This window comes from Thamnophis elegans, chromosome 3 (genome assembly GCF_009769535.1).
Source record: "Thamnophis elegans isolate rThaEle1 chromosome 3, rThaEle1.pri, whole genome shotgun sequence".
In the NCBI taxonomy this organism is placed as follows: Eukaryota; Metazoa; Chordata; class Lepidosauria; order Squamata; family Colubridae; genus Thamnophis; species Thamnophis elegans.
This window is the reverse complement of record NC_045543.1, coordinates 122461785-122487229: the sequence shown is the minus strand read 5'-3', so window position 1 is coordinate 122487229 and position 25445 is coordinate 122461785. Positions and strand designations below refer to the sequence as shown.

Below are 25445 nucleotides of genomic sequence, written 5' to 3'. Positions count from 1 at the left end.
AACACACACATAAACAAAATTAACTTACCTTCTCTTGATATAGCAGCCATCCGTAGGTCTGCAGATCCCTATTTACAGAAGAAGGGTGTACCTGTGCTTTACCCTGAGCCGTCTCTGCTATGCATGCTAATTTCTCTGTAACATCCACAGACTTGGTGTACATTATCTTCCCCACATTGTCATACAGCCCTGCAGTTAGCACAGCTTTAAGGAGAACCAGTTCTTGTAGTGACAAGGAATGTATTCCTTCATGATGAGATGAGGGTGCAGCAAACCCTGCTGTCTGAACCACTCTGATAAGTTCCTGTTTTACATCCTAAAATAGATTTATATGGTTGTGATTCATTATTACACTTGCACTTTAGCACACTGTAACTACATATACATTTATAATTTGCTTGTTGCCTCTAATACTGCCCACAAAAATAATTAGTGCAGATAACATCTATCATGATTGATATCTGTATCTCCATCTCACCTATTTGCCCTTGCATTATAGGTAACAAAGAGAATTGATATCAATTGTATTTAATTTTCAAATCTTAGAATCAGGCTAAAAATACAAACCACATAAATGATTTCCTGAGAGTTAACACAATTATTAAGTGGAACAACTTGCCTGCAGAAGTTGTGGGTGCTCCAACACTTGAGATTTTTAAGAAGAGATTGGACAACAATTTGTCTGGAATTGTATAGTTTCCTGCTTGACAGGGGGTTGAATTAGAAGACCTCCAAGGTCCCTTCCAAATCTGTTATTCTGTTATTAATATTCTTCATTGTGGATTTTTTGCAGATTAGGAAAAAAAGATTAAAAGCATTATAGTACCTCAAGTGTTAGTAGTGAAGTTCTGTTCAGAAAATTTATCCTACAGTAGGTCATTTCAGCACGATAACCTCCTTCAGAGCGGGCTTTCTTCCAGCTAGATAAAAGAAAAGAAAATCATCTTTTTTAACACTGTAAAATATATCAGAGTTGATTAAAAATGGTCTATCATTTAAACCAGTGATGGCTAACCTTTTTGTCAAGGCATGCCAAAAGCGGAAGGAGTGTGGGGTGGGGGAGGGGTCGCATGCGTGTGCGCCCGCATCCATAATGCAATGTCGCCCCCGTGCATGTGCGCAGGCCTCACAAAAGCCTCCAGACTTTTGCTTTGGGCATTTTGCAGTTTTTCACCCTCCAGAGGGAGGGCTAAAAATGGCCAACTCTCAAGACCATGCGTGCTGGAGCTGACAGGGCAACATCTTGCGTGTCCTCAGAAATGGCTCCGCATGCCACCTGTGGCACCTGTGCCATAAGTTCGCCATCACGGATCTAAACCCTCAAATTAAAGAACCTATACTTAGAACTATATTCTCTTTAAACAACATAAGGATCTTTTACAACAAAAATGTTCAGGATTTTCTTGTTTTTAATAGTAAGCAGATAGCAGTTAAAATTGTATAAAGTAACTATCTTAACCAGACCCGGGGGGGGGGGGGGGGAATCTCTAAAATGCTTTCGTCAATATAGCTAAGGGTATTCAATGACCTTTCACTAAAACTCTTGGTGCTGAATGTTATTGAGTACTGTATTAAGCAAGTCTATAGATACATAGATACTGTATTAAGCAAGTCTATAGATTTGAGAAGTACAGGGCAATCGTTATACTAGCAATTCCACCTGCAAAATTATTATTAGACTATGCAATAAAGTTGCTATACTCTCTCACAGCACAGCCCTCAACCTGCAATAAAAATGGAAGAATGAATGATTATTCAATGTTACTGTTTAATATTTTCTCAAATAAACTTGCACAATAGGAATACAAGTAGAAAACGTGGGGTTATCATAAACTACATTTTGAGCTTCAGTCTGTAACCAATATTTAATAAAGTTGTAGCATGTTTGGAAAACACTACACTTAACCATAACAGCAGTTGCCCTGCATTACTCAATGGCTCACTTCATACCAGTATATAATTTAAAGATAGGTGTCTAAATCATGATTTGCCAAATATGCTATTGTTACTTGGCTTATGCAAAACCAAAATTAGTGAATTCATATATCATGCTAAAAATAACTCGTGGATAAACCAGGCCTTTTTAAACTCAGCCTCTCCCAAAGTAGATGTTTTGAAATTTGCTTTAATGGGTTTATTTTTCAACTACAGCAGCACATATTTTGATGTTGGAGTCTCTTCAAAGCTGATTATGAAATGCAAGAACAAAAATAAGAATTCTTGCGATTTGAATCTGGTCTTTCCAATCCTTTGTGTATTTGTGTGTGTGTGTGTGTGTGTGTGTGTGTGTGTGTGTGTGTGTGTGTAATTAGTGTCATATATATGCTGTTTTATACTTTTTATTAAGATTATACAGATTCATTGTTCCATCGGAGTGTAAACATAAACCAACCTTGCTATTTTAAATAATCTGAATAGAATTTGATTTAGTTATACCTGGACGAAAGAGCACTAGGAAATCTCAGCACTATAAATTAGTAAGAGTAGCCAAAACATCTTGGAAGAAGCCACTTCTGTTTTCTTTTATTAAGTAAACCAGGGGTCCCCAACTCCTGGCCCACAGCCCACAACTGAGACGTGGCCTATTCGGAATTGGGCCACATGAGTGGCTGGCCGAGGCAAGGTGCATGTGCACATGTGGAGCTCAAATTGCATGAGCGCTGAGCACACGTGCGCGCCAGCCTACGGGTTATGCAAGTCAAGCTGTGAGTGTGCACACCAGTCCACCACTTGCGTGGCCAGTTCCCTTCTCCACCCACCAGCTGGGCTGCCAAACCATAAAGGCTGGGGACCACTGAAGTAAACTTCACATATGTGCCCTAAAAGTCATGATGATTCAAACTCATCTCAAAGGACAAATTATTAAAGGACAAGCAGAGTGAATAGAGAAAGCAGTTAACCGTAACAACATTCTTTCCCAGATTGGAATGTAGTGTAGTTGTAGAGGAAGAAAGCAATGGAAGGACAGATGAATTAAATTACAGTGGCAGTAAAGAGATAAATAAACTTATCCTAAGAAAAAGCCATTTCAATTACCCCAGATATGCCTTGTAAATTGTCAAATGGTCTGAACAGGCCAATGCCAAAAAAGATTTTGCCAGATCTGCTTCATCTTTTCTTCCAATTGGGGTAGTAAATGGAGACTTTTCGGTCATTACAGCTGCAAGAGTAGCCTACAAAATATGACAATATACAGCAACATTTATATTTTTACTCATTTGTTTTTTTAATAAAATGTTTTTTTTAGAATAATGAATAAGGTCTCTATCACAGGACTGAACCATATGAATGCATATTGAGAATAAGCTGTTTACACATCAAAAGCAATGCAATCACAAGAGCCCAGGACTGGGAACTGCAAACATCCTATGCAAAGAGCTTACTTCCTTGCTCTTGATGTGTAGAACATCAGCTTTTTCTCCAGAAACCTCTTTCTCTCCAATCTCTCTTCTCTTAGAGGTGGAAGGGGACAAAAAAAGCAATCAATTTCTTTAGGCAATCTGTCCTTTGCCCGCTTGTCCAGCCCCACCTCACAGAGCAGAGAGGTTGAAGAGAAAGACAATTCAAGAGAGTATGCTGTTTTCTGCACATCAAAATGAATGTAATCTTGCCAGCAGCAGAAAAGGTCAGGCAGAGATTGGCTACAGAAATAACTGGGTTTTTTTTCTAGCCATCTCTTGCAAAGCAGAGATTGGAGTGAAAGAAATTTCAATAGAGTAACCTGTGCACCCATGGACTACTCAAGTGCCTGCTTCCAGTGTGTATAAGACAGTAAGCACTGCAGGAACGTGACTACTAAAAACGGTGGGGGTTAGGAGGCAAAGTAAATTGAGTAGTTTTATCTCCTCCCAGTCAGAAAGCAGAGTCATTATTTCTCACTTAGTGACCACTTCGATCAGTGACGAAGTTTCTGGTTCCAATTACACAAGAAACAGTTACACAAGAACCACCTGTAAGATGCTGGACTCTGGGAAAGGGTTAGCGACATTTTCTGATGCTATCATGAAAAAAAAAGATTTGCAATTCCTATACAATCTTGTCAGATTTTAGAACTCAGATATATTTCATGCTATTTTGATATTTTATTTTAGATGCTATGAGCACTTTATGAGGATGTACAATGCACAATACTACAAATTTGCCAAACTTTTAGTGAGGATTGTTAGAATCTAAAATCTTGAAGGAAAGATGAAAAGTTCTATATGAAAATAATATAGAGAGACATAATAAAGTGACCAGACATTTATGAACGATTTGGAAATGGGCCAACATTTTGTTCTTCAAAGGACGTTGGATTTCAAAAATCCCAGAATAAACAATGAGCATTAGTTTTGCACTGAATCAGCTGAATTGGTATTTTAAATACCATAAACAGTATGTAACCTACCAGTCAGTATATAATAGGTTCTCAGATTAACATTTATTTCATGAGCTCTGAGCCTGCCTTCGCAAGTAATCGGCTACTCATTTTAGTCATCAACTTACCACTGGATCCAAGCAGCCAAAAATAGCACCAAATATAAGCATTTTACCAATCTTTACATTGACTGGCAAGGCTGCAAGATGTTGGCCTAGAGGAGTCAGCTTAGGCTCACTTAATTCACAAGCCCCAATTTTCCTCAGAAGATACATGGCTTTGGCAACAATTTGATTCTGAGGTGGGTCTAATGCCTTGGAGAGGAATTCTTCAGGAGAACCAAGATTACATTTCTACAGATAAAACAGATTAAAAAATAAAATAGAATGAGCCTGAAAAGATATATAATTCTTATTCATTCCCACATTTAATCAGCATTCTAGCTATTTCTAAATTATTTATTTTCATGTTTACTACCATAACATATACACTATACAGTACGATGGGATCTCGGGTTTCAAAGTAACTTAGTTAGCGTATAGGTTCCATGCATTTTGATATATGAGTAGGGTCTATTTGTTATCTTTGTTCAGTCAGCTATACATCTTGAACTCATATAATTGAACTACAGCAACCATAGCGTCTCTTTGTCCTATCTTGGAACTATATGAATAGTTTTGTTAAGATAAAGCAAAGCTAATTTGCTTTGCTTCGTAGTCACTTCCCATACACCTCTGTTTGTAAAACTAGCATCCACATCTAGCACCTTTAGATTTATACCAGGATTTCATGCTTGCATGGGATATATATGTACACTGTACAAAAGTCATAATACTTATTTAATGAGTCCTGGTTTATTTTTCATTTATGAAAACACACACCATTCAAAGCATCTTTTTTTAAATAGGAATGGTAAATATGATATTACATAATTGTCTATTCCTTCACCTCTTTCTTATTTCCATATATCATATGGGCATTTAGATTATGACTAAACGTTCCTACCGAGATTACAATTTCATGCAAAAAAAAAATTTATTTAGAAAGATAAACAATTGCAATACACTTAGTCAGATTCTCAAGGTTTCCTAGTAAATCAAAATAATGAATATTTAACGCTGAGTTGTCATACCATGATGTGAAGACACAGTTCTTCCAAGGGAACACGCAATATTTCTGGAACTGAATATTCTAGGAAACCTTCAAATCTGAAAAAGCCATAAGGCGAAGAGCAAAAGAAGTGATTTAAGCTGCTACATTCCAATATTTATTATGGAACTTATAATGTATAAATACCTATAATTACAATAGGAATCATTCATTTGCATTCATTGGCTAATTTAGTTCTGTAGTTTCTCCCAAAGGATTATTCATCTTTCAATGAAATATAATATGGTTAATAAACTTTGCATCTTTGTAGTGAGACAATTTAATAGGTAAATGAATTATCATAACAGAAGTGCTACAGTTTTAGCAAATGGTTCCATCTTGAACATAGAATACTTTGATGGTTACAATAATTTTACCTGTCTCGGGTATAGAGTCGAAAGCAAAATCCATCTCTGACACGCCCTGCTCGCCCCTGACGTTGTAGTGCACTAGCTTTACTGACAAAAGTCTCTTCCAATGAGCTCATCTGACTACTCTCATGGTACCTGGAACAAATATTAAGGAAAAAAATTGGGGAAAAAATGTTCAGCACATACAACATTATTAATACTAAACTTAGTAACTCTCCACATAAAGTAGAACACTATTTTATATTTTCTCCTCTGTAAATGACTACTTCTGAAAACATAAATAAGTAGTTTCAAGCACAGAAAGCCATGCCTATTCATTGTGATAGGATCTATAAACAAACAGAAAAGGGAACCAGTTCAGGAGGATTGCAGTTATTGGTTCCATTATCTGCACAAACCTAAATGCCATCCCCAATTTCCCCCACCCATTCCACCTGCAGTCTCCTTAACTGCCTAACTGGAAAGAAAGAAAAAGAAAAAACAAAAAAGACCCAGAGAAAGAGGTTTGTACTTAAGAAACAAAATAAGTGATCAGGTTTTTGGTGAGTATACCACTTATTTATTCTTCAAGAGTCAGTTGATTTAATAAAACACTGTTTTGAGAGACAAGGTGGTATTCTAGAATAAGTATAGTACGACATTTTTCTAGTTATCACATAAAAAATAAAAAACTTCTAATGCATTAAAATCTCTATTGCAAAAAAATCAATCTCTAATGAAATCTTTTTTAGTGAAAAGTAAGTGCTTTCACCTGTTTTCCTTTGTTTTTCCAGTGTCAATTACAAAAACCACATCAGGTATAGTAATACCTGTTTCAGCTATATTGGTGGCCAAAACAATCTGTAAAAGAAACACAAATGCTTTTAAATATTCACATGTATTTACAAGTTTTTAACTTTTAGCACGGGAAATTTAACTTGGGATAAATACTGTCTTTGCTCTAAATGCAAGGCCTTTGATGCCACGTTTTTCCACTCTTTATGTAGGGGAGGAACAATTTCTATATGTATATATTTATATCCCATTCTTTTTACAAATAACTGAAGGTGGTGAACATACCTAATACATCTTCCTATTGTCTCCACAACAACCATCTTGTGAGGTGAGTTGGGCTGGGAGAGAGGAAGTTACTCAGCCACCTTTCATGCCAAAGGCTGGACTAAAATTCACAGTATCCTATTTTTTATCCTGAAGTTTTAACCATTAGACCAAACTAGCTCTATTTTGCATATTCCCAAAAATATATATTTTAGGGAATGAAGAGTGATGCATGAAAACTGTGTATGTGAGAGTCTGTGAGCTAAAATTAGGATCCAAAACAACTGATTCTAATTATGCTTACAATGTATTTATAACATTTACTCTTTTATTAATAAAATAAAATGAGCCACTTTAGGATAATCTATGCCCTGGAATCAGGGATTATAGAATGAATAGTATAGGAGTGTCAAACAGGAGGCCTGCAGGCTGGATGCCTCACGTGCAGGCCACACCCACAACAGCTCTGCAAAGGGAAAAAACATTGCGATATGTCATGTGACATGCCGAGTTTGACACCCATGGAATAGTACATTGATTCTCTTTGAAGTAATCCCAGTATTTCGCTTAACATAAATACTGCACAACAGAGATCTATGACTGGGGAATGAGATGCAATTGTTTGGAAAGGTCCCAGCTATAATTTTAAGGAAGAGTTTTAGTATTAAGAATCAATCGAGAATATTTTATCCTGGATGGATCAGAAATAATGACTAAATAGAGCTGAAGAAGTTCATAAATTGTGGACCTGTTTTGCAAAAAGGATAACTATTATTGTTGAAATATATTTATAAGCATACAATTAGGGGGCATGTTGTTGTTTTTTGTCTTTATGCAGTTTTGTTTTGTTACTACTCCTTTTTTTTTCCTTTGGGAGTTGTATTTTAACTTTAGAAATAAAATTTTAAAATATTTAAAAAACCAAATACTGCAGCCAAAGTAACTCAAATTGAATGTTATTAAGATACTTTCCAAATTTTTATATGATCTTCATTGACTTTTCAGAAACCTTTGTTTCTCGTTTCAGTTCAATACCAATCAAGACATTTTATTGCCTTAATGTATTAGTTTTTAACATGCTACTACTTAAGTTAATTTTAATTCAGGCTGCTGACATCATTGTTCATTGTTTCAATTTAATGCATTTTAATTATTTTGCTTCACTGCATATATAAAATAATGTAAATATTAATTGCTTTAAGCAGTTGCCTTGGTTATAATCTGGAATTGAAGGTGGTGTACATATTTTAATAGTAAAAATAAACTGAACTACAGCTTACTCCATTCAAATCAGCAAAAATGTTCATGATGATTACATTCAATTAGTATTAACTATTATAAGTAGTATCTTCGTAACAAATTCTATGTTAATACAGTGTTGAGTTATTTTAACAGGAATGGGAAACTTGTGGTCCTCCTTATGTTGATGGAATAAACTCCTTTTACCTCACTTGGTCATTGTGAGAAAAATGTCCCTTCCAGCTTATGCGAATAGACTATGCGAATAGAAGACTAATGTAATTCTGAAGGGCAGCTTTATTCTTTACCCAGGGATAGATGCCAGGCTTAAATGAACATTTCAGAAGAATGTGGAAAGAACTAGCATTCCAAGATTGCAACACTGAACATAAGATCACATTAAAAGTATTTGGGGTACACTCAGTCTTGTCTCTTTAATCCCTTTCTTTAAAATACATGAAAAGCACCATGCATGACACAAAAGGCCGAAAAGAAGATCATGGATCTTGAGACACAGGGCAAGATATCAGTTCATGTATATTAATACCTTAAGCTTACCTTTCTAACACCAAAAGGAGGCAATGTAAATGCAGATGCTTGCTCTTGAGTGGACAGAACAGAATGCAATGCTACTAACTGGTGTCTAAAAAATTATAATGCAAAAAAAAAGTATTGTTTTGACTCATAAGACAAAAACTTGACCAATCAATATGTCTTGATACATTATGTGAATATTAATACTATATATTATAAAAATGCAAAACTATTATTTCAAAATGTTTAACATTGCCAATGAAAATCTTTCATTTAACAGCTATTTTAATATTTATACTTGCTAGTTGTGTTATGAGCAATATGAACTGATATATCCATTACTTGAGACCATTTCAGAATATTGAAAATGTTTACAATTAGACAATTCAGTTTTATATAATTTATTTTATATCCAAAACTAAAAATGTCTACTATGGTAAAAACTATTTTGATGTTTAGATGGGTAATATGCATCTAATAAAAAATTGCATATTAAATAGCTAAAATTTATTTTCAGTTAGCAATCCTGTTTAACTTCCCATAATTCAATCTATGCAACAATGTACATTTTAATTAGAATCTTATCATTAGTTTCCCATGATTTGCTTACCTATGTCTTAAATCAAATCTTCTGTCAGTGAGAATGAGATCATACAACTGCTGGATATGTGCAAGGCCTGGCAGAAAAATCAAGACAGCTCCTTCCATATTTTTGAATTGGGGACTTTTGTCTGTAGAGACAGAAGGAAGTAAATTAAAAAATCATTTTTATTATCAAGAAAAGTCTCATGGATATGATAGATAGGACAGACAGACACATAAGAGAGAGACTTATTACACATTAGATGTTTTCCTTAGGGAAAAAGCAAACAAAGACCAGGAGTAAGAAAGCCATTTTAAATTTGTGTTTTATGCAATTTTTCAAAAACTTACCTAAAAATGCAAGTAACTCCAGTATGAGGTCGAAGTTGATCTTGTAGGGATTCATACAGTATATGGCTTCCCGAGTTCGACTGCTGTATTTTTGGAAATATGGTCCTAGCTCAATACCAGTTGCAACCTGAACCGGAACACTTTCCTACACATAACAAACAGAAGTTTGGAACAATAATTTTAAAACAAAATAATGTAACAAAATAGTTTCATCTATTGCTGCACATAATAATTTTTTTTAAAGGACTTTATGTGTAAAACAGACTAACTGCAACATCAACTAACAGAAGACTGAATACAAATTTTTGCAACAGACCTAGAAAATTTTTTGCCATCCTTTCGTCTGTTACTCTGAAATGCTACACCAGAAATGAGCAACCAAGGAACGATCCATGCCCCCAACCATATTTTTACTAGACCTCCCAATGTTATATTCAAAAGCTTAACAGCAATTTTCATTTTCAACATTTTTATTATTTTTTAAAAATAAATGTAATAAATATGTTCCTTGTCCCCTCAAATAACAATGAAACAAAACAGCCAAGATTTTATGGCTGCCTCTTTTTCTGATATCACAATATCACCATGCTGCTTCCAGCAATCCTCAAAGGCTAATTTCTAAGGCTATCCAATGTGCCCATCCTGTGCTGTACTGAAGGCTGAAAACTCCTTTTAAATAAAGTGGGCCATTGTGTAAAATAAAGGAAGATCCCAAATCAGGAAGGGAGAAGACACCTACCTTGAACACAACTGGTAAATAATTTTGTAACCTGACTTATTTTTTTGCACGTAAAAAGTCACCTGATACTTTGTTATTCCTCCTCCTTTGCTAGTCACATTTACAGTTATCTCCTCTTCTTCTTCCAAAAATTTCTGACAATATTCAGAATCTTTCTCCAGAACAAAGCCAGTTTCCTCTATTACATCTTCAACATGAAAAACCTGGAGTTTTATAAAGTGAAGTAGTTTGGTTTTAGACACACTATTTATTTTGAAATTACATTCAGAACAACTTCCCATTAAAAAGGTACATCAATCTTTTGCCTCAGAGAAATATCACAAAATTCATCTGGGAAAGTTGCATAACTTTTAGCAATCTTGGTCTGTCTTTAAACATGGATAACACATGTTGCAAGCTGCTATTCGAACTAAAAATGACAAATGAAAAACCAGATTATTTAAAAGTAATAATAATTATTATCTTCTGGATATATTATGGAAGACCTAGCTCAGCAGAGAAGAGTCTGATACTGAGAAATAGTAATAGCAATAGCAGTTAGACTTATATACCGCTTCATAGGGTTTTCAGCCCTCTCTAAGCGGTTTACAGAGTCAGCATATCGCCCCCACAGTCTGGGTCCTCATTTTACCCACCTCGGAAGGATGGAAGGCTGAGTTGACCCTGAGCCGGTGAGATTAGAACCGCTGAACTGCAGATAACATTCAGCTGAAGTGGCCTGCAGTACTGCACCCTGACCACTGCGCCACCTCGGCTCTTTAATATGGAGGGGGGAGGTAAAAGAGGCGGAGACAAACAACAGCAAGGTGGGTAGACTTACCATGTCACCACAGGAAGACATGAAGGATTAGATTAGAGACAGATCATCATGGAGAAAATCTATGCTCTCGAAGAGCTGACTTGATGGTATATAATCAATCAATGAATGAATATGAAATCATACCCACATTAGAAATAATTTGTGGCAGCTCATTGTGAATTTTTAATGCATCAGAGCACAGATTCAGAGATGAACAGGGTATGATATTTTCAAAGGAAAAGATAGGACATCGAATCAAGAGTTGTTATAGGAATACAATTATGCATTTACCTCTACAGGGTAACTCCTTCCTGAAATCCTTAGTATGGGACAGTGAGTGAAATAGCTGGAGAATTTTTCACTATCAACTGTGGCACTCATCAAAATGAGATGGAGATCTGAACGCTTGTGCAAGATTTCTCTCAAGATAATTAGCAAGAAATCTGATTGAACACTTCTTTCGTGAACCTTTATGAAAAGGACATAGAGGAGGTTAATACAGATGAATAACGAGGCTGCTTTTTCAGATAACTAAAAAAAGGGTTGCTAACCTCATCTACAATAACATGAGACACGTTAGAAAGAAGAATATCATCTTGCAATTTCCGAAGAAGAACTCCAGTTGTACAGTAAAGCAGTCTCGTGGCCTCTCCTGTTCGCGATTCCATACGGATTTGATAACCACACAAGGAATTCTTAGAGAAAAAAACAGAAGGCTTATCTAAAATAAACTTATTGTGATTAGAACTTTTCATTATTATTAGAACAGGCTACTGTATTCCTATATTAATTCACAAACATTGAAAAAAATGGATCCCATAGCAGGTGCAAGTAGTTTTATAGCAATGCCCTATTTTTAGTCCATCCCAGCAGAAAGAGATGCCATCTAGTCTTTTCTATTTGCGTTTTTTAAGGATATGTAACAGTTTCTATACAAGATCAACTCTCTGATTTAATGTTTTAAAAATATAACAAATATTTCAAAGAGACTAACATAGAAAGATGCTTCCTCAAAAGAGAAATTTCTTATAAACTGACTAAAAAAATTCAGTACAAACTTAAAAGTGTAAACTTGGTCTGTTTCTGGATGAGCTTCAAATGTAACGCTATTCTGTTCTTCAGTTTGCCAGATAATAATACCACTGCATCACAATTACTGATGCACAACTAATTCTCTAAGGAATTAAAATTGCTACTGAATGGTAAGCTACCATTTTTTTTTCTTATGATCTCAACATTCTTCTGTAAAATTCCTCTAAGCCATAAATGGAAATTTATTCCATTATAAACTGATTTTTTAGGAGCTGTCCTATTATATTCTCTAAAAAGTAGTCTTTGGAACATAACTGTAAGAATGTCTTACTCTTCCACCAGGTCCACTTTCACACCCCAGTTCTTCACAAACTCTAGTTGCCAAGCTCACTGCTGAGATCCTCCGTGGTTGGGTGCAAACAATATTGCATTTATTCAAACTTCGTTCATTATGTAGCAAATCTTCTAACAAGAAATGTGGAACTTGAGTGCTTTTACCACTACCTGTTTCCCCAGCCACAACGACAACTCGATGCTTTTTTAAAGTTTCTATGAGGGTATGTTTATATTTAAACACTGGTAGTTGCTCTCTCTCCTTTAGAAGTCTTTGGTATCTGGAAGAACTCTGTTGTTTTTTAAAGAGAACTCTCATAGGTTCTAAGTCATCTGTAAATGAGGTCTTAAGAGAAAGCCCATTAAAGTCCTCTTCAGAAATTAAGTTCTCCCAAGAGTCTTCTGCATCTTCTGAAAGTTTGGGCTTGCCTTCAAATTGCTGTGGTGGTGGCTGCTGCTGCTTCAGCTTGTTCAGCAGTCTGGCAATGAACTGATCACGAGGTTTGTTGGTTTCTGTCTTGTTTTCTTCTTCTTTTTTCTTTTCTGCATCACTCCATTCTAGCCAAACATCTCTATATGTAGGAGGAAGTAACTGATGCACCGACTGAAGAGGAGACACAAAAAGAAATGCTTTACGGTATGCTTTGGAATAAATTACCGTATGTATTATAATATTTATTTACTAAGAAATGTTACTATATTAAATAAAACTGATTTTAGATAAATATGTATAAGGACTGCTGTTGTAATCTTATTTGGCTCAAAAGTAAGAGAAGCTTTTTTTCAATATTTTAGGTGGTTCCTAAAATTAATATAACTTCCTCTTGCATTCCGAAAAGGTACGCCCTATAATTTTGACACATAAGCCCAAGATTTTTTTGTTATTTTTTAACAGAAACTTCTGAAAACTCTTCAATGTACTTTTGAATCATGTGCATAGTGAAACTTTAACAGGATAGTAATGAGGTATAGACCTGTTACTTCTAAATGTCTACTATAGCCAGATTTATACTCTAATGATCTTCCAGAAATTATTTTTTAGTATGTCTGTGTGTGTTTTATAGATATAAGATACAGTATGTGCATGCATATATGTGTGTGTGTGTGTGTGTGTGTGTGTGTGTGTGTGTGTGTGTGTGTGTGTGTGTTTTACAGATATGAACCACCAGGAGACAATGAAGGTTGTGCAGGAGCATAAAAATTCAACAGCATAATGACATGATGTATTTGAACAGTGGATTTTACATTAGTGATTTTGAAAAGATAGCACCTGGGCTAGTCAATTTTTTTTTCTAGGGGTTGAGACTAAGAAGTTCTGCTGCAGAATGGCTTCTTTAAGTTATGGTATAGGTTTCTGGTTTTCTTACAAAGAAAAATGCTTAATGTCACCATGCCAAGCTCTCCAACAATTTCAGTTGGACTTATCTGGGTTTGTCTGTATCTGAATGCTAGTTATTATTTTGAAAATGTTTAAGTCACAACTGCATCAAATACTACCTGATTAAAAATAGAACAAAATAAATAAGAAATGTTACCATTAAAAAACTCCATAAGGTTAAAAGCAATCAGATCCATCAGACTGCAAAGCTATAAGAGTCACCATTCCCTACATTAATCACCAAAATATTGATTGTGCATACTATATATGCCATCATTCCTTTTCAGCAAATGATTAAAAACATTTTTATTGGGAATTATAAAATCTCACCTGCCCTTTTGTCAATTGATACAAAGCTAACGTAGCAGCCAGATGTTGAGCCTGCATACTATCTTCTGTAACGATTGTGGGACACACCACCAATGTATCATCAGCTGACTTGATAACTCTTACCCTTAAAAAATAGTTAATTTAAGCTTAATAAAAGTAATATATTAAATGACAACTTTGAATGGCAAGTCATATGGCATCCAAAACACTCACAACATGTTCTCAAAATTCCAAATAACATGAGCTTCAGTCACTTCAGCAAAATATAAGCCACAGATTGATTCATGAAATGACAATAATACATTTTGTACAATTGATTTTAATATATAAGCAAACTATTATATCACTGAAACAAGCCATATTTCTTATTCAAATAACATAAGCTGCACAGAGTTGTCATGAGTCAGGTAATACATAAACTCCATAAAAAAATAACATTTATAAGTAATTGGTTATCAATGTCAGCTGTATAAACAAATTCCAAATTTTATATACCATATAATTTCGGAGTATAAGATGCACCAGAGTATAAGACACACCAAGGTTTCGAAGAGGCAAATTTTTTAAAAAAAGTTTTTTCACTCTGCAAACCTCCTAAAAACGGCCCCGTTTTTTTTTCAAAAAAAAAAGGGGGGGGACATGAATAGCCTTTAGGAGGGTTGTAGAGTGCTCCTGGGGGTGGGGTGGGGCAAAAAATGAGGAAAAAAAACATTTTTTGTGAAAATGGGCCCGTTTTTTTTGTCAAAAAAAGGGCATCCTTTAGGATTATAGAGTGCTCCTGGAGGTTGGGGGGGGGGATTTCTGCTCTCCCCAGCTCTCAGGAGCTCTTTGAAAGCCTCCTAAAAGCTATGCACGGCCATTTTGGTGAAGGGGCGGGGTTTCAGAGGCAAAAAATGCTGTATTCAATGTATAAGACACACAGATTTTCAGCCTCTTTTTTGAGGGATAAAGGTGCATCTTATACTTCGAAAAATACGGTAATCTGAAATAACATTTTTTTCAGCATTGCATATATTAACAAAGGCAATTCAAAAGACAGAAATTGTCATTCTTTATAACATTAGTTTAAATATTCCTGTCTAGGTATCATTTTAGATTATTTTGGGCTAGTCACTCTCTCCCAGTCCAATTCACTTTACATGACTGTGGGGAAAACAGAAGGCAGAAACATGTACATCACCTTGATTTGCACTAAATCAAAGTAGGATGTAAATCAAATAAATAAATATATGACTAATTCAGCTTTTGCAAATGCACATATGTGAGAACCTGGGAGTCATGTTGGTTGCAAAATTGTGACAGGCATGAAGTTTTGCTTTTGCCTATAAAACTTAAGAAATTATAGTAGAATATGAATGAATTAGATCAGAGTAGCTCAATCATGCCTGAGGGTAAATGATGTAACCTATGTTTCAAGCTGTTTGTACTTATCCATTAAAATGACTTTTCAAAAATGTAAAAGGAATTAAAACTATAAAGCATAATCAAGTGAAAATTTGTTTCATGGGCATACATACCTACATTTCCAATATCTCCCCGATGGAACTTTTTCAAATGAAGGATTTGGGGACTTTGAATAATGCTTTCTAACCCAATCAATCAAGAACTGTTTGGGAGATTTTCCAGTCCAGCTTCGAGCTGTATAATCAAAATTCCTTACATCCTGGGGATCTTTCTTTTTCACTAATATCAGCAGCAGAAAAAAAAGTTATTTGCACATAGGAGGATAGAGACCATTACCAGAGTTGGATGAATTCATTGTAAATCTACATTTCAATATAAACAAATTTTAATGTAAGCTCTGAAAAGCAGGCATAATTAATGTATGTGCTGAGCTGGAATTCCAAGTAATTCTAGTATTGACCCTAGAGTCTAGTACTTCATTATTAGTTTATACAGAGTACATAAGGTTAATTTGTAATTTGAAAAAAAAATCATAACATTATGCCTTAATTAGAAAATCAAGGACATGATGGTAGTTCAAATTTTGAGGGTCAATCCTTTTTTAGAGTGCCCATATTTGAATTATAGAAGTATTGCCTCTAATTATACTTGCATTAAATAATGTCTTCATTTATCATGCTACATTCTGCAAGAAAGGGTGCCCATAATTCAAATAAAATTGGGATGGCATTTAAAAAAATGCTATGGAAAAAGCATGGCTATTTAACAAATGCTAAATAATATAAAAGCCTCTCAACTTCCATCTTATATGGTAATGAGTATATTTATCTATAAGCATGCTTCTTTTAAATCTGCTAGATTTCCTATTTCCAAAGGAATGAGAAAAAAGCCATTACAGCTGTTCTGTTTTATTTTCAGTTTTTAGAAGGGTTTGGCATCAATTTTTAGGGGGCTGGATTGAATTTGCTCCTTTCCAGGTGTTTTCTATGAAGAAACCTCTAGAGACCCACTTTTTTTTTAAATGATTGATTTGTTCAAGTATTGGCCTGGAAATCTTTTTAGACTTATAGGGAAGACTGTGTTGAGGGACTCTGTTTGTCTTTCTGTATTAAGAATGCCTGATGGCGAGAAATTATTCCCATCAGAGAAGAAAAAATGAGAAAACTTGTTATGATTCATAATTAGTGAGATGGGATGATTCTAAGTTAGGGGTGTCAAGACCAGATCCAGTCTGTGTGCTTCTGCCATCAAAAACGGAGCTTGGGAGGCTAGGTTTTAGGCTGTAGCATTTTAAAAGTTTTAAAACTAATTTTTAATCATACCTTTTTGTTCTTCTGGAGGAGGATTTTGTGATTTCTCAAGTATCTTCAAACTCAAGGCTCCATCTGTTTCAAGAAACACGGGATTCTTTTTCTTTTCACTTGGTTGGTCTGTAACTTTTATATCGGGGTTAAACAAAGGGTGGTCTTCCAGTGTGCCCATTTCTGTGAAAAAGGAATATAAATATGTTTTATTCAAATATCCAGGGGTTCTCAAATACCCTTATTAATCTTAAGAGAAGGGAAAAGAAAAGTGTTTTTTTTAATTGACCTGAAAGCTTTAATTTTTTTAAAAAGCATTACTCCTATTTTATCTATATGACTGTTGTCTTCTGTAGCTGAATCAATATTCATGTGGCAATATTAAAATATGAATGCTAATATTAATATTTTAAAGGAAGCATATGTATGCTGCTCCAAATTGAGAAAATGTATTGATATCAGAACACACTATTCATATTCAGATCACACACAATCAAGCTGTATTACTTGGCTCTGCACTAATTTTGGTTCATAGAGCCCACAATGAGTTTATTAGGTTGATACAATTACACCAGGCAAGAAAAACAAACAATATTGCCTGGGCAAATGGATTTCTATTGTTATACATGATATATGATTTTTAGTATTATAATTTTCCAATTTTAGAAAAGAAAATACATGTGATAGTATTTTACATAACTGTTACAAAAAAGAAGCATACTTTTGCAAGACTGAGCAAACGAATGAATGTTGAGCATTTCTACCTTGTTGAAAACGCCTTATTTTTTCTTGTGCCATCTTCTGACCCTGCTTGTTTTTGTCTTCCTTAGAGGATTTTGCTAGTTCTTTCATTTCCACAAGCTTCTCAGCCAAATGCAAATATCTTTCATTCTGTTCCAGAAAAACTAGTTACTCCATATGAATATGCTAGCAATTTGTTATTTTTTTTAAAAAAAAAACATTGTATGTTTAAAGATATGAATAACCTGCCGTATTTTTTGGAGTATAAGACGCACTGGAGTATAAGACGCGGCAAGGTTTTGAAGAGGAAATTTTTTTAAAAAAACTTTTGCACTCTGCAAACCTTCCAAAAACGGCCTGTTTTTCACAGAAATTGGCCCGTTTTTGTTTTTTTCAAAAAAACAGCATGAATAGCCCTTAGGCGGCTTGTAGAGTGCTGCTGAGGGCTGGGGGGGGCAAGAAACGGGCTGGTTTTTGCTCATTTCTGCCCTCGCCAGCCCCCAGGAGCTTTTTGAAAGCCTTCTAAAAGCTATGCACGGCCATATTGGTGAAGGGGAGGAGTTTCAGGAGGCAAAAAATGCTGTATTCAGTTTATAAGACACACCCAGATTTTCAGCCTCTTTTTTGAGGAAAAAAGGTGCGTCTTATACTCTGAAAAATATGGTATATAGCATGCCAGGTTAACTATAGAACCAGCTTCAACCCATCATCCCATCGTGCTGCTGCTCATGCACAACGGTACAATGGGCCATGCAGCCTCCTGCCGCAAATGGTGGCATCAGCACAATATGCTATGTAGCATCCAGCTGCAGAAGAAGTCAAGCAGCGGTGCGACAGGTGTTGGGGCATGGGTGAATGGCTGCCCTAACCCAAAAATAAGACCTGGTGCTTATTTTGGAGACGAAAAGATTTCGGGGAAACACGGAAGGTTAATACAACATGTTAATCCTAGGTAAAACAGCCCATATTATTATGAAACCTATCATTCTCATATTGAAGCAAGTTTCCCTTAGAAAATGTGAATGGTGAAGGTGATCTATTTCAAACTTATAGGTAACATTCCTACTTTTAATCTGAACCAAATTCATGTTTTATTTTTGCACCACATTCAAGAAGTATTTTCACAACTTAGAAGCTAAACCTCTGAACATTTCCCAATAACTATACCCATTTGGATGTAATGACAAGCAACAGTATAGCTGCAATCAAGTTTTCTTAAAGTAAAAGACTGCTGAAATTTTGTTATTTGCTTTGGCCCACAACAAATACCTAGAACAAATTTAAATTCACAGGTTTCTCTGTCTTTATTCAATAGGAAAACTCTTTCTAAGGTACTAAAAAGAAGGACAGGCTTGCTTATCTGCCTACTGCTTCCCAAAAGGGCAAAAGTTTTTTCCCATCTGAAGAGGGAAGATTATTTTCTCCTCAGGAGCACCCTTGCTTGAGACACGAGAGTGAATCTTTTGTGCCTGAGAAACAGCCCTTAATATAGTATATGCATTACAACAATATGTTAAAAAGGCAAAGATCTACATGAAGTAGCTCATGAACTTACTGGGTCAAATTTTTCTTCTTCTGAATTTTTCAGAGGTTCATTTTCTTCCTCAATCCTCTGCTGCTCTGCATATAGCAAGATTCGTTCCTTCATACTTATACTTTTTTGTTTTTCTGTGGTTACCTTTGGATATTATAAAGGAATACATTGTAGATAAATTGTTATGCATCTTAAAAACACATTTACCAAATTACTGAAAATGCACCATTAATTAGAACTACTCTGTACAACCCAATTAGGTTTCCTTACAAGAAATTCCTATTGTATTTAATGTGTTACTCATTAACATGCAAAGAGAGGGCTACAAAACTTCCATTAATGCAAGAGCATAAATACCTTCCTACTTCCTACTGCAAACCAACCTAAACTCTTCAGATTCATTTGCTATTTGTAGTTAAATTTACAAGCAGTCCTCATTTGGAAACTGCCTTGTTTCACAACTGCAGTTATGTCTTATGAAAAAGTAACTTTATGATCAATCCTCACATTTATGAGGATTGCCAAGTCTGTAAAGCAAACGAAAGCTGATGATAATAAGCACAACTGTACTTTCGCTTAGTGACCACTTTGTTTAACCACCATGTTGCTGATCCTACTTGTGGTCACTAAATGAGGACTGCCTATATGTCATTGGTAAATGAGGATTAACAGCCCTACATTGTCTGGGACCAAGCTATCTGAAGGACTGCCTTTTCCAGTCATATCTACCTGACCCATCAGAGGAGGGAGGCAAGGAATGTTACAAGCCTCTTCTCTTAAGGCGGCCCATCTAGTGGACCCAAGAACAACGGCTCTTCTCCATGGTAGATCCCTCCCTGTGGAACATCATCCCTGCAAACATAAAATTGTGTCCCACTTTGACAATATTTCACAAGGCCCTGAAGACATGGTTCTGTCAACAGCCTGGGGACTCAGAATGACATGGAGTCCTAAAGTGGTTGGTCTGATTGTTATTGCCAGGGGGATAAGGATTTATTGGTTTTTTTGTAATGGGGTTTTATCTTGTAAGCTGTCATGAGCCACGAGTGAGTTGGGCGGTCATAAACATTTTCCTAATAAACAATAAATTTTATGCCACCCAGAGTCACTTCTTCTAGTGTGAATTTAACAAATAAATATATTTTATGTTAAAGTAATGTTTTTCATAAAGTTAGACTATGGTGTCTCTACATTCAGCAAAGTACCTTTTTCTCACCATCATCTTCTTTCTTTTTATTGTTTAGCACCTGAGGAGTTTCAGATTTTGGCAAAGGAGAACGAAATTTAGGCCTAGTTTTCTGTTGCTCTTCACCAAATTGCTGACTGAATCCTTCAGGCAATGCATCTTTAAAAAGCCAAAACAGAATTTCAAATATTGAATTTTACATGTTATGTAAATTTTTACTAGTTCTACATAGTTGATAATTATCTGTAATTGTAAATTAGAATTATATCTTAAAAATTTTCCTTTTGTTCTATAATTAATTCTATTCTTACTATAATTTCAAAACTAAAGATGGAATCTGGGGGTTTATTTCTGGCAGCATAATAAAAATAAAAGGCAAGAAAATCTGCTCTTTCCTTAATATTCTCCCCTCCCCTCACACACACAATCCTCAAAAGCTACTTCAGATAAACTTCCAACCTTCTAGATAACACAAGAACATTTGTGGGGAGTTGCAGTAAGAAAGTGAGGCAAAAGCTTCACTGTGGTAACAAAAAGTTTATAACGCAATGCTGAATTCCATAATAGTTCTCATTGCAAGCACCTATACTTATATTGAAAAAAGCAAGAGCTCTTTAGTTTTTCCAAAGTCTTTTTTTCTACAACCAGAAATGCAAAATTGATAGAATTGTTTCTATGTTTCTCCTTTTTAACGATACATTAAACCATAATTAAATGGGGTTTTTAGTTTAAAGTTTTTAAGTTTTCTTAGCCATAGTTAAGAAAAATGTTACACAACTTTTCACTTTAGAATGACTTCAAAAATATGTAATAGAAATGCTTTTATGTAAAAATATTTATGTATGAGATTATTACACCAACACAAAGGTCATTATGACTCTCACATATAAGCCAGGAACGATTCTTTCTCACACAAGGACAGGCTCACCTTTCTCTGCTCATGGGCTTACTTTCAGACTTTTGATTTAGCTAAAGAACCTGTTCATGCCCACCTTTAGGCCACATAACATTGAGTATTATATAGCTATTGGTAGCAGCAATCATTAATCTATTATCTAAAACTGATATAGTTAATTTTTAAAAATAGAACAAATATTATATCTCTGCTTCTAATATAACTATAGGATTTGCATTTCCCTTCTGGACTGTCCCTTGTTAGTTCATCTCATTATGACAAAAAAAAATCTACAATTACCCTTATATTTTTCCAATTACTGAAGAAAAAAAAATCACTTAACTAGTTTAAACTCTTGTTTGTTTTCCTTCTAATATGCAGAACATTTAAGTGACTAAGAAGCATTTCTAAAACTTGGAAGTAGCTTGGTATTTCCTTCTTCTGAAACATATTTTTTCAACTTTTCGGTCTTACTTGAATCTTGAGACTGAATGGTTGACTCCCAACCAAATACTAACTAGATCTTATCTTGTTTAGCTTTTCCAAATCCACCAAATTTCGATAGACATCTGCCTTGATATGGTTAAATTAAGGTTAATTTTTAATTTCTAGAACAGCCATTAGATAAAAACCTGAAATGGTCAATGTAAATTAATAAATACAGATAATTTGAAGCCTTAGAGAATGCTTTGTTTACATTGGATTTCTCAAAATTCATAAAGCTGCCATCCTCATTACCATCAGATAAATTTAAACATAGCCAGTCAAGTGCAGAATGTAGGTCACCACCATACAAGATAGTATTATTCATAGCTTCTTCAATATCTTCAGTCTTGAAAGAAAATCCTTGCAAAGCCATGTATACGTCCTATAAAACAACAATGCATTATAGAATATCACTTAGGAAATCTGTAACTATTTTTCTATATACCTGTATTTTTCGGAGTATAACCAAGGTTTTGAAGAGGCAATTTTTTTAAAAAGTGGGTAGGTAGATAAGAGGGATATAGAGGGAGAGAAATACAGTAGGTAGGTAGGGAGAGAGAGAGAGAGTAGTTAGGTAGGCAGATAAAGGGATAGAGAGAGAGAGGGAAAGAGAGAGAACGAGGGAGAGAGCGAGAGAGAGAGAGAAACACAGTAGGTAGGGAAAGAGAGAAAGGGTGTAGATAGGTACAGGGATAGAGAGAAATAGAAAGAGAGAGAAATACAGTTGATAGGGAGAGGGAGAGAGTAGGTAGGTTGATAGGTAGATGGATAGAGAGTGAGAGAAATAGAGAGAAATACAGTAGATAGGTAGGGAGAGAGATAGTAGGTAGATACGTAGGTAGAGGGGGAGAGAAATACAGTAGATAGGGAAAGGGAGAGTAGGTAAGTAGATAGAGGGATAGAGAGAGAGAAAGAAATACAGTAGGTAGGTAGGGAGGGAGAGAGTAGGTAGGTAGGTAGATGTTTCCAGGTGTATTTATCCATGTGCTGGAGAAGAAAATCGCTGACAATCTGCAGCACCTAAGACTTTGTTTCTGCTGGCACAGCACTTGATCAATGTAATTCTCATCAATCAGTTAAAGAGCTTTCCAAAAGGGGGAAAAAAAGTTGTTGCACTCTGCAAACCTCTCAAAAATGGCCCGTTTTTCATCAAAAAAATTGCATGCATAGCCTTATGGAGGCTTATAGAGTGCTACTAGGGGCTGGGGCTGGGAGGGGGCAAAAAAAGGCCCATTTTGTGCTCATTTCTGCCCTCCCCACCCTCCAGGAGCTCTCTGAAAGCCTCCATAAGGGTATGCATGACCATTTTGGTGAAGGGGGCAGGGCTTTGGGAGGCAAAAAATGCTGTATTCAATGTATAAGACGCACCCAGATTTTCAGTCTCTTTTTTGAGGAAAAAGGTCCGTCTTATACTCTGAAAAATATGGTACATAAAAACGTATAAAATATGTTTCATTCCACTAGGAAACAGCTCTTGTTGTTATAATGAATATTAAAAGCTATGCCCACCACTTTCAATTAATCCTACCTTGTTTCCTTGAAAATAAGAAACGATCTTATTTTCTTTTGACCCCCAAAATAAGCACTTGGTCTTATTTTCGGGGATGTCTTATTATTTTTGAGGTGCAGGTGATGGTCAGCGTGGCCACCTCATGGCTGCTGCTGTGTTGCAATATTTTCGGGGGAAGGCTTATTTTAGCACATGTACTCAAAAGTCTGATTGGGCTTATTATCCAGGGAGGTCTTATTTTTGGGGAAACAGTACATTTTAAAAAACATGATTCTAGGTTTCTAAAAAAAGATCTAAATGAGGTATTGTAGCTGAAATGTTGAAGAAAAGAGACAACACTTGGTCATGGGGAATCTCCCTCAACCCAACCTTCCACACTGGGAGGTTACACTGGAGATAAATTGAGGTAACCCCAGATATACGTTACAAGTATAAAAGCAAGGAACCATTGATGATCAAAAGAATCAGATTTAAGGGTTTAGGTTTTCTTTCACTCTTTCTTTCTTTGAAAGAGTAATCCTAATGGGAATGTTTAATCTTCAGGCACCCTAGGTGAGTAGCTATGGCAAAAAGTATATCTATACAACTGTCACTATTGCACACTTTATACAAGTTTACCTTAAAAAGAATCCAGAAAGTTGAATCAATACTAAAGTTTGTTAGCCAGTGCATAATAATGGAATCACATTAATAATAACAATACACTGGATTTATATGTTGCCCAATTCCTAGTGACTCTCTGCAGTTTACAATTGTTAAAAACAATGATCAGTACAAAACAATAAGTTCAGATCTGGATGATCCAAATACTCATTCTAACTCATTTAGAAAGTTTCTCCCCAAAACATGCATAATCTCCAAGCACTGGGAGAGATCACTTGGCTGTTCCAGAGTCAATGATATAATGAAGTATCATTAGTGTTATGGCCACACAGAAAGAAGTTCACTAGTTGTCAATTGTTTTCTAAGTACTAGTGCTAGTGTCAATCTTTAAAGCTCTAGCCATGCTGTTTCATGACACAAACTTTACAGGCACTAAGATCTGCAAGAGAAGCTATTTTGCAGAAGTCCCTTGTTTCATTTGTTCATTACCTAGACATGAGGTGAAGACCTTCTCTTGTAACACTCTCAGGCTACAGAATTCATTGTCTCAGAGTTGAAGTTGGATCCATTCCTTTCAGCCTTTAGAGAAGTCATCAAGATACATCTCTTCAACAAGCCCCTAGCTATCTCACTACTTGAAGTCCCTTGATTTTTAACCTCCATGGGTTAGAATTTATTTATTTACTTATTTGACTTATCTGCTGCCCTTCTCGCTTTGAGGTGACTTTCACAGGTTTTTTTCTAAATATTTGCTACCCAATTTGAATAGAACAACTAAATAGAAAACAATACAAGACTAAGTAAAATTAATCACAAATAAGTGAAACCAATATAGAACACAATCCATGGAAAAGTAGGAAAGTGGATTATAATAATGAAATATATTACAGTATATCATGAATACTGAAAGTAAACATACACAAGTCATCTTTGCCTTTATTAAGTCAGTTTAATATATCAAATAGGAACAATGGACCACAAATCATTAATATACTGTAATATAGAAACCTTTATCTTCTCTAGAGGATGTATATAATTTACCTCATTAAAAAGATATGTTAAATATTAATGAACTAAAAGAGTCTCAAAGTTTACCTGTAATTTTTTAGCAGTTAGTCTTCTAGAAATCATTCCTTTTTCACCAGTTTGTTTTTTATGCTCATTGATTATGGCAATAATTCTTTTTTCCAAATTACTATTAATTATGACCTGAAATGAAAAAAAAATCTTGGTTACAAGTTTTAAATATGGTTGAACAAAGCACATTCACAGCTTAAGATTCAGCTCAAAGGTATGCGCTTGAATACTTTTTCTATATATTTATGGAAAAAGTTACTGAATTGTGTATCTGGGTGTGTATGTGACTGCCTATATATTATTTACTGTATTTTTCTGGAGTATAAGATGCAACGGAGTATAAGACGCACCAAGGTTTTGAAGAGGCAATTTTTTTAAAAAGTAGGTAGGTAGATAGAGGAAGAGAGAGGGAGAGAAAGAGAGAGGAATAAAGTAGGTAGGTAGGGAGAGAGAGAGAGTAGTTAGGTAGGTAGGTA

General features: G+C 35.2%; 1 protein-coding gene across 1 annotated transcript in view; it reads right to left on the bottom strand.

Moving 5' to 3' along the window:
- Window positions 1–25445, bottom strand: part of DHX29 (DExH-box helicase 29) — a 32673-nt gene that overhangs the window by 3443 nt on the left and 3785 nt on the right. Inside the window, exons 3-24 of the mRNA XM_032213760.1 lie at window positions 24988–25101; window positions 22032–22161; window positions 20418–20557; window positions 19234–19356; window positions 17702–17828; window positions 16959–17120; window positions 15750–15915; window positions 14233–14356; window positions 12523–13128; window positions 11711–11854; window positions 11451–11627; window positions 10423–10563; window positions 9622–9766; window positions 9299–9419; window positions 8713–8797; window positions 6629–6717; window positions 5884–6012; window positions 5490–5565; window positions 4486–4710; window positions 3037–3173; window positions 827–920; window positions 29–316 (exon numbers count right to left, since the gene is read on the bottom strand). Of these exons, the coding sequence (XP_032069651.1) occupies window positions 29–316; window positions 827–920; window positions 3037–3173; window positions 4486–4710; window positions 5490–5565; window positions 5884–6012; window positions 6629–6717; window positions 8713–8797; window positions 9299–9419; window positions 9622–9766; window positions 10423–10563; window positions 11451–11627; window positions 11711–11854; window positions 12523–13128; window positions 14233–14356; window positions 15750–15915; window positions 16959–17120; window positions 17702–17828; window positions 19234–19356; window positions 20418–20557; window positions 22032–22161; window positions 24988–25101 (3543 nt within the window). The remainder of the gene's footprint in view (window positions 1–28; window positions 317–826; window positions 921–3036; window positions 3174–4485; window positions 4711–5489; window positions 5566–5883; window positions 6013–6628; window positions 6718–8712; window positions 8798–9298; window positions 9420–9621; window positions 9767–10422; window positions 10564–11450; window positions 11628–11710; window positions 11855–12522; window positions 13129–14232; window positions 14357–15749; window positions 15916–16958; window positions 17121–17701; window positions 17829–19233; window positions 19357–20417; window positions 20558–22031; window positions 22162–24987; window positions 25102–25445) is intronic.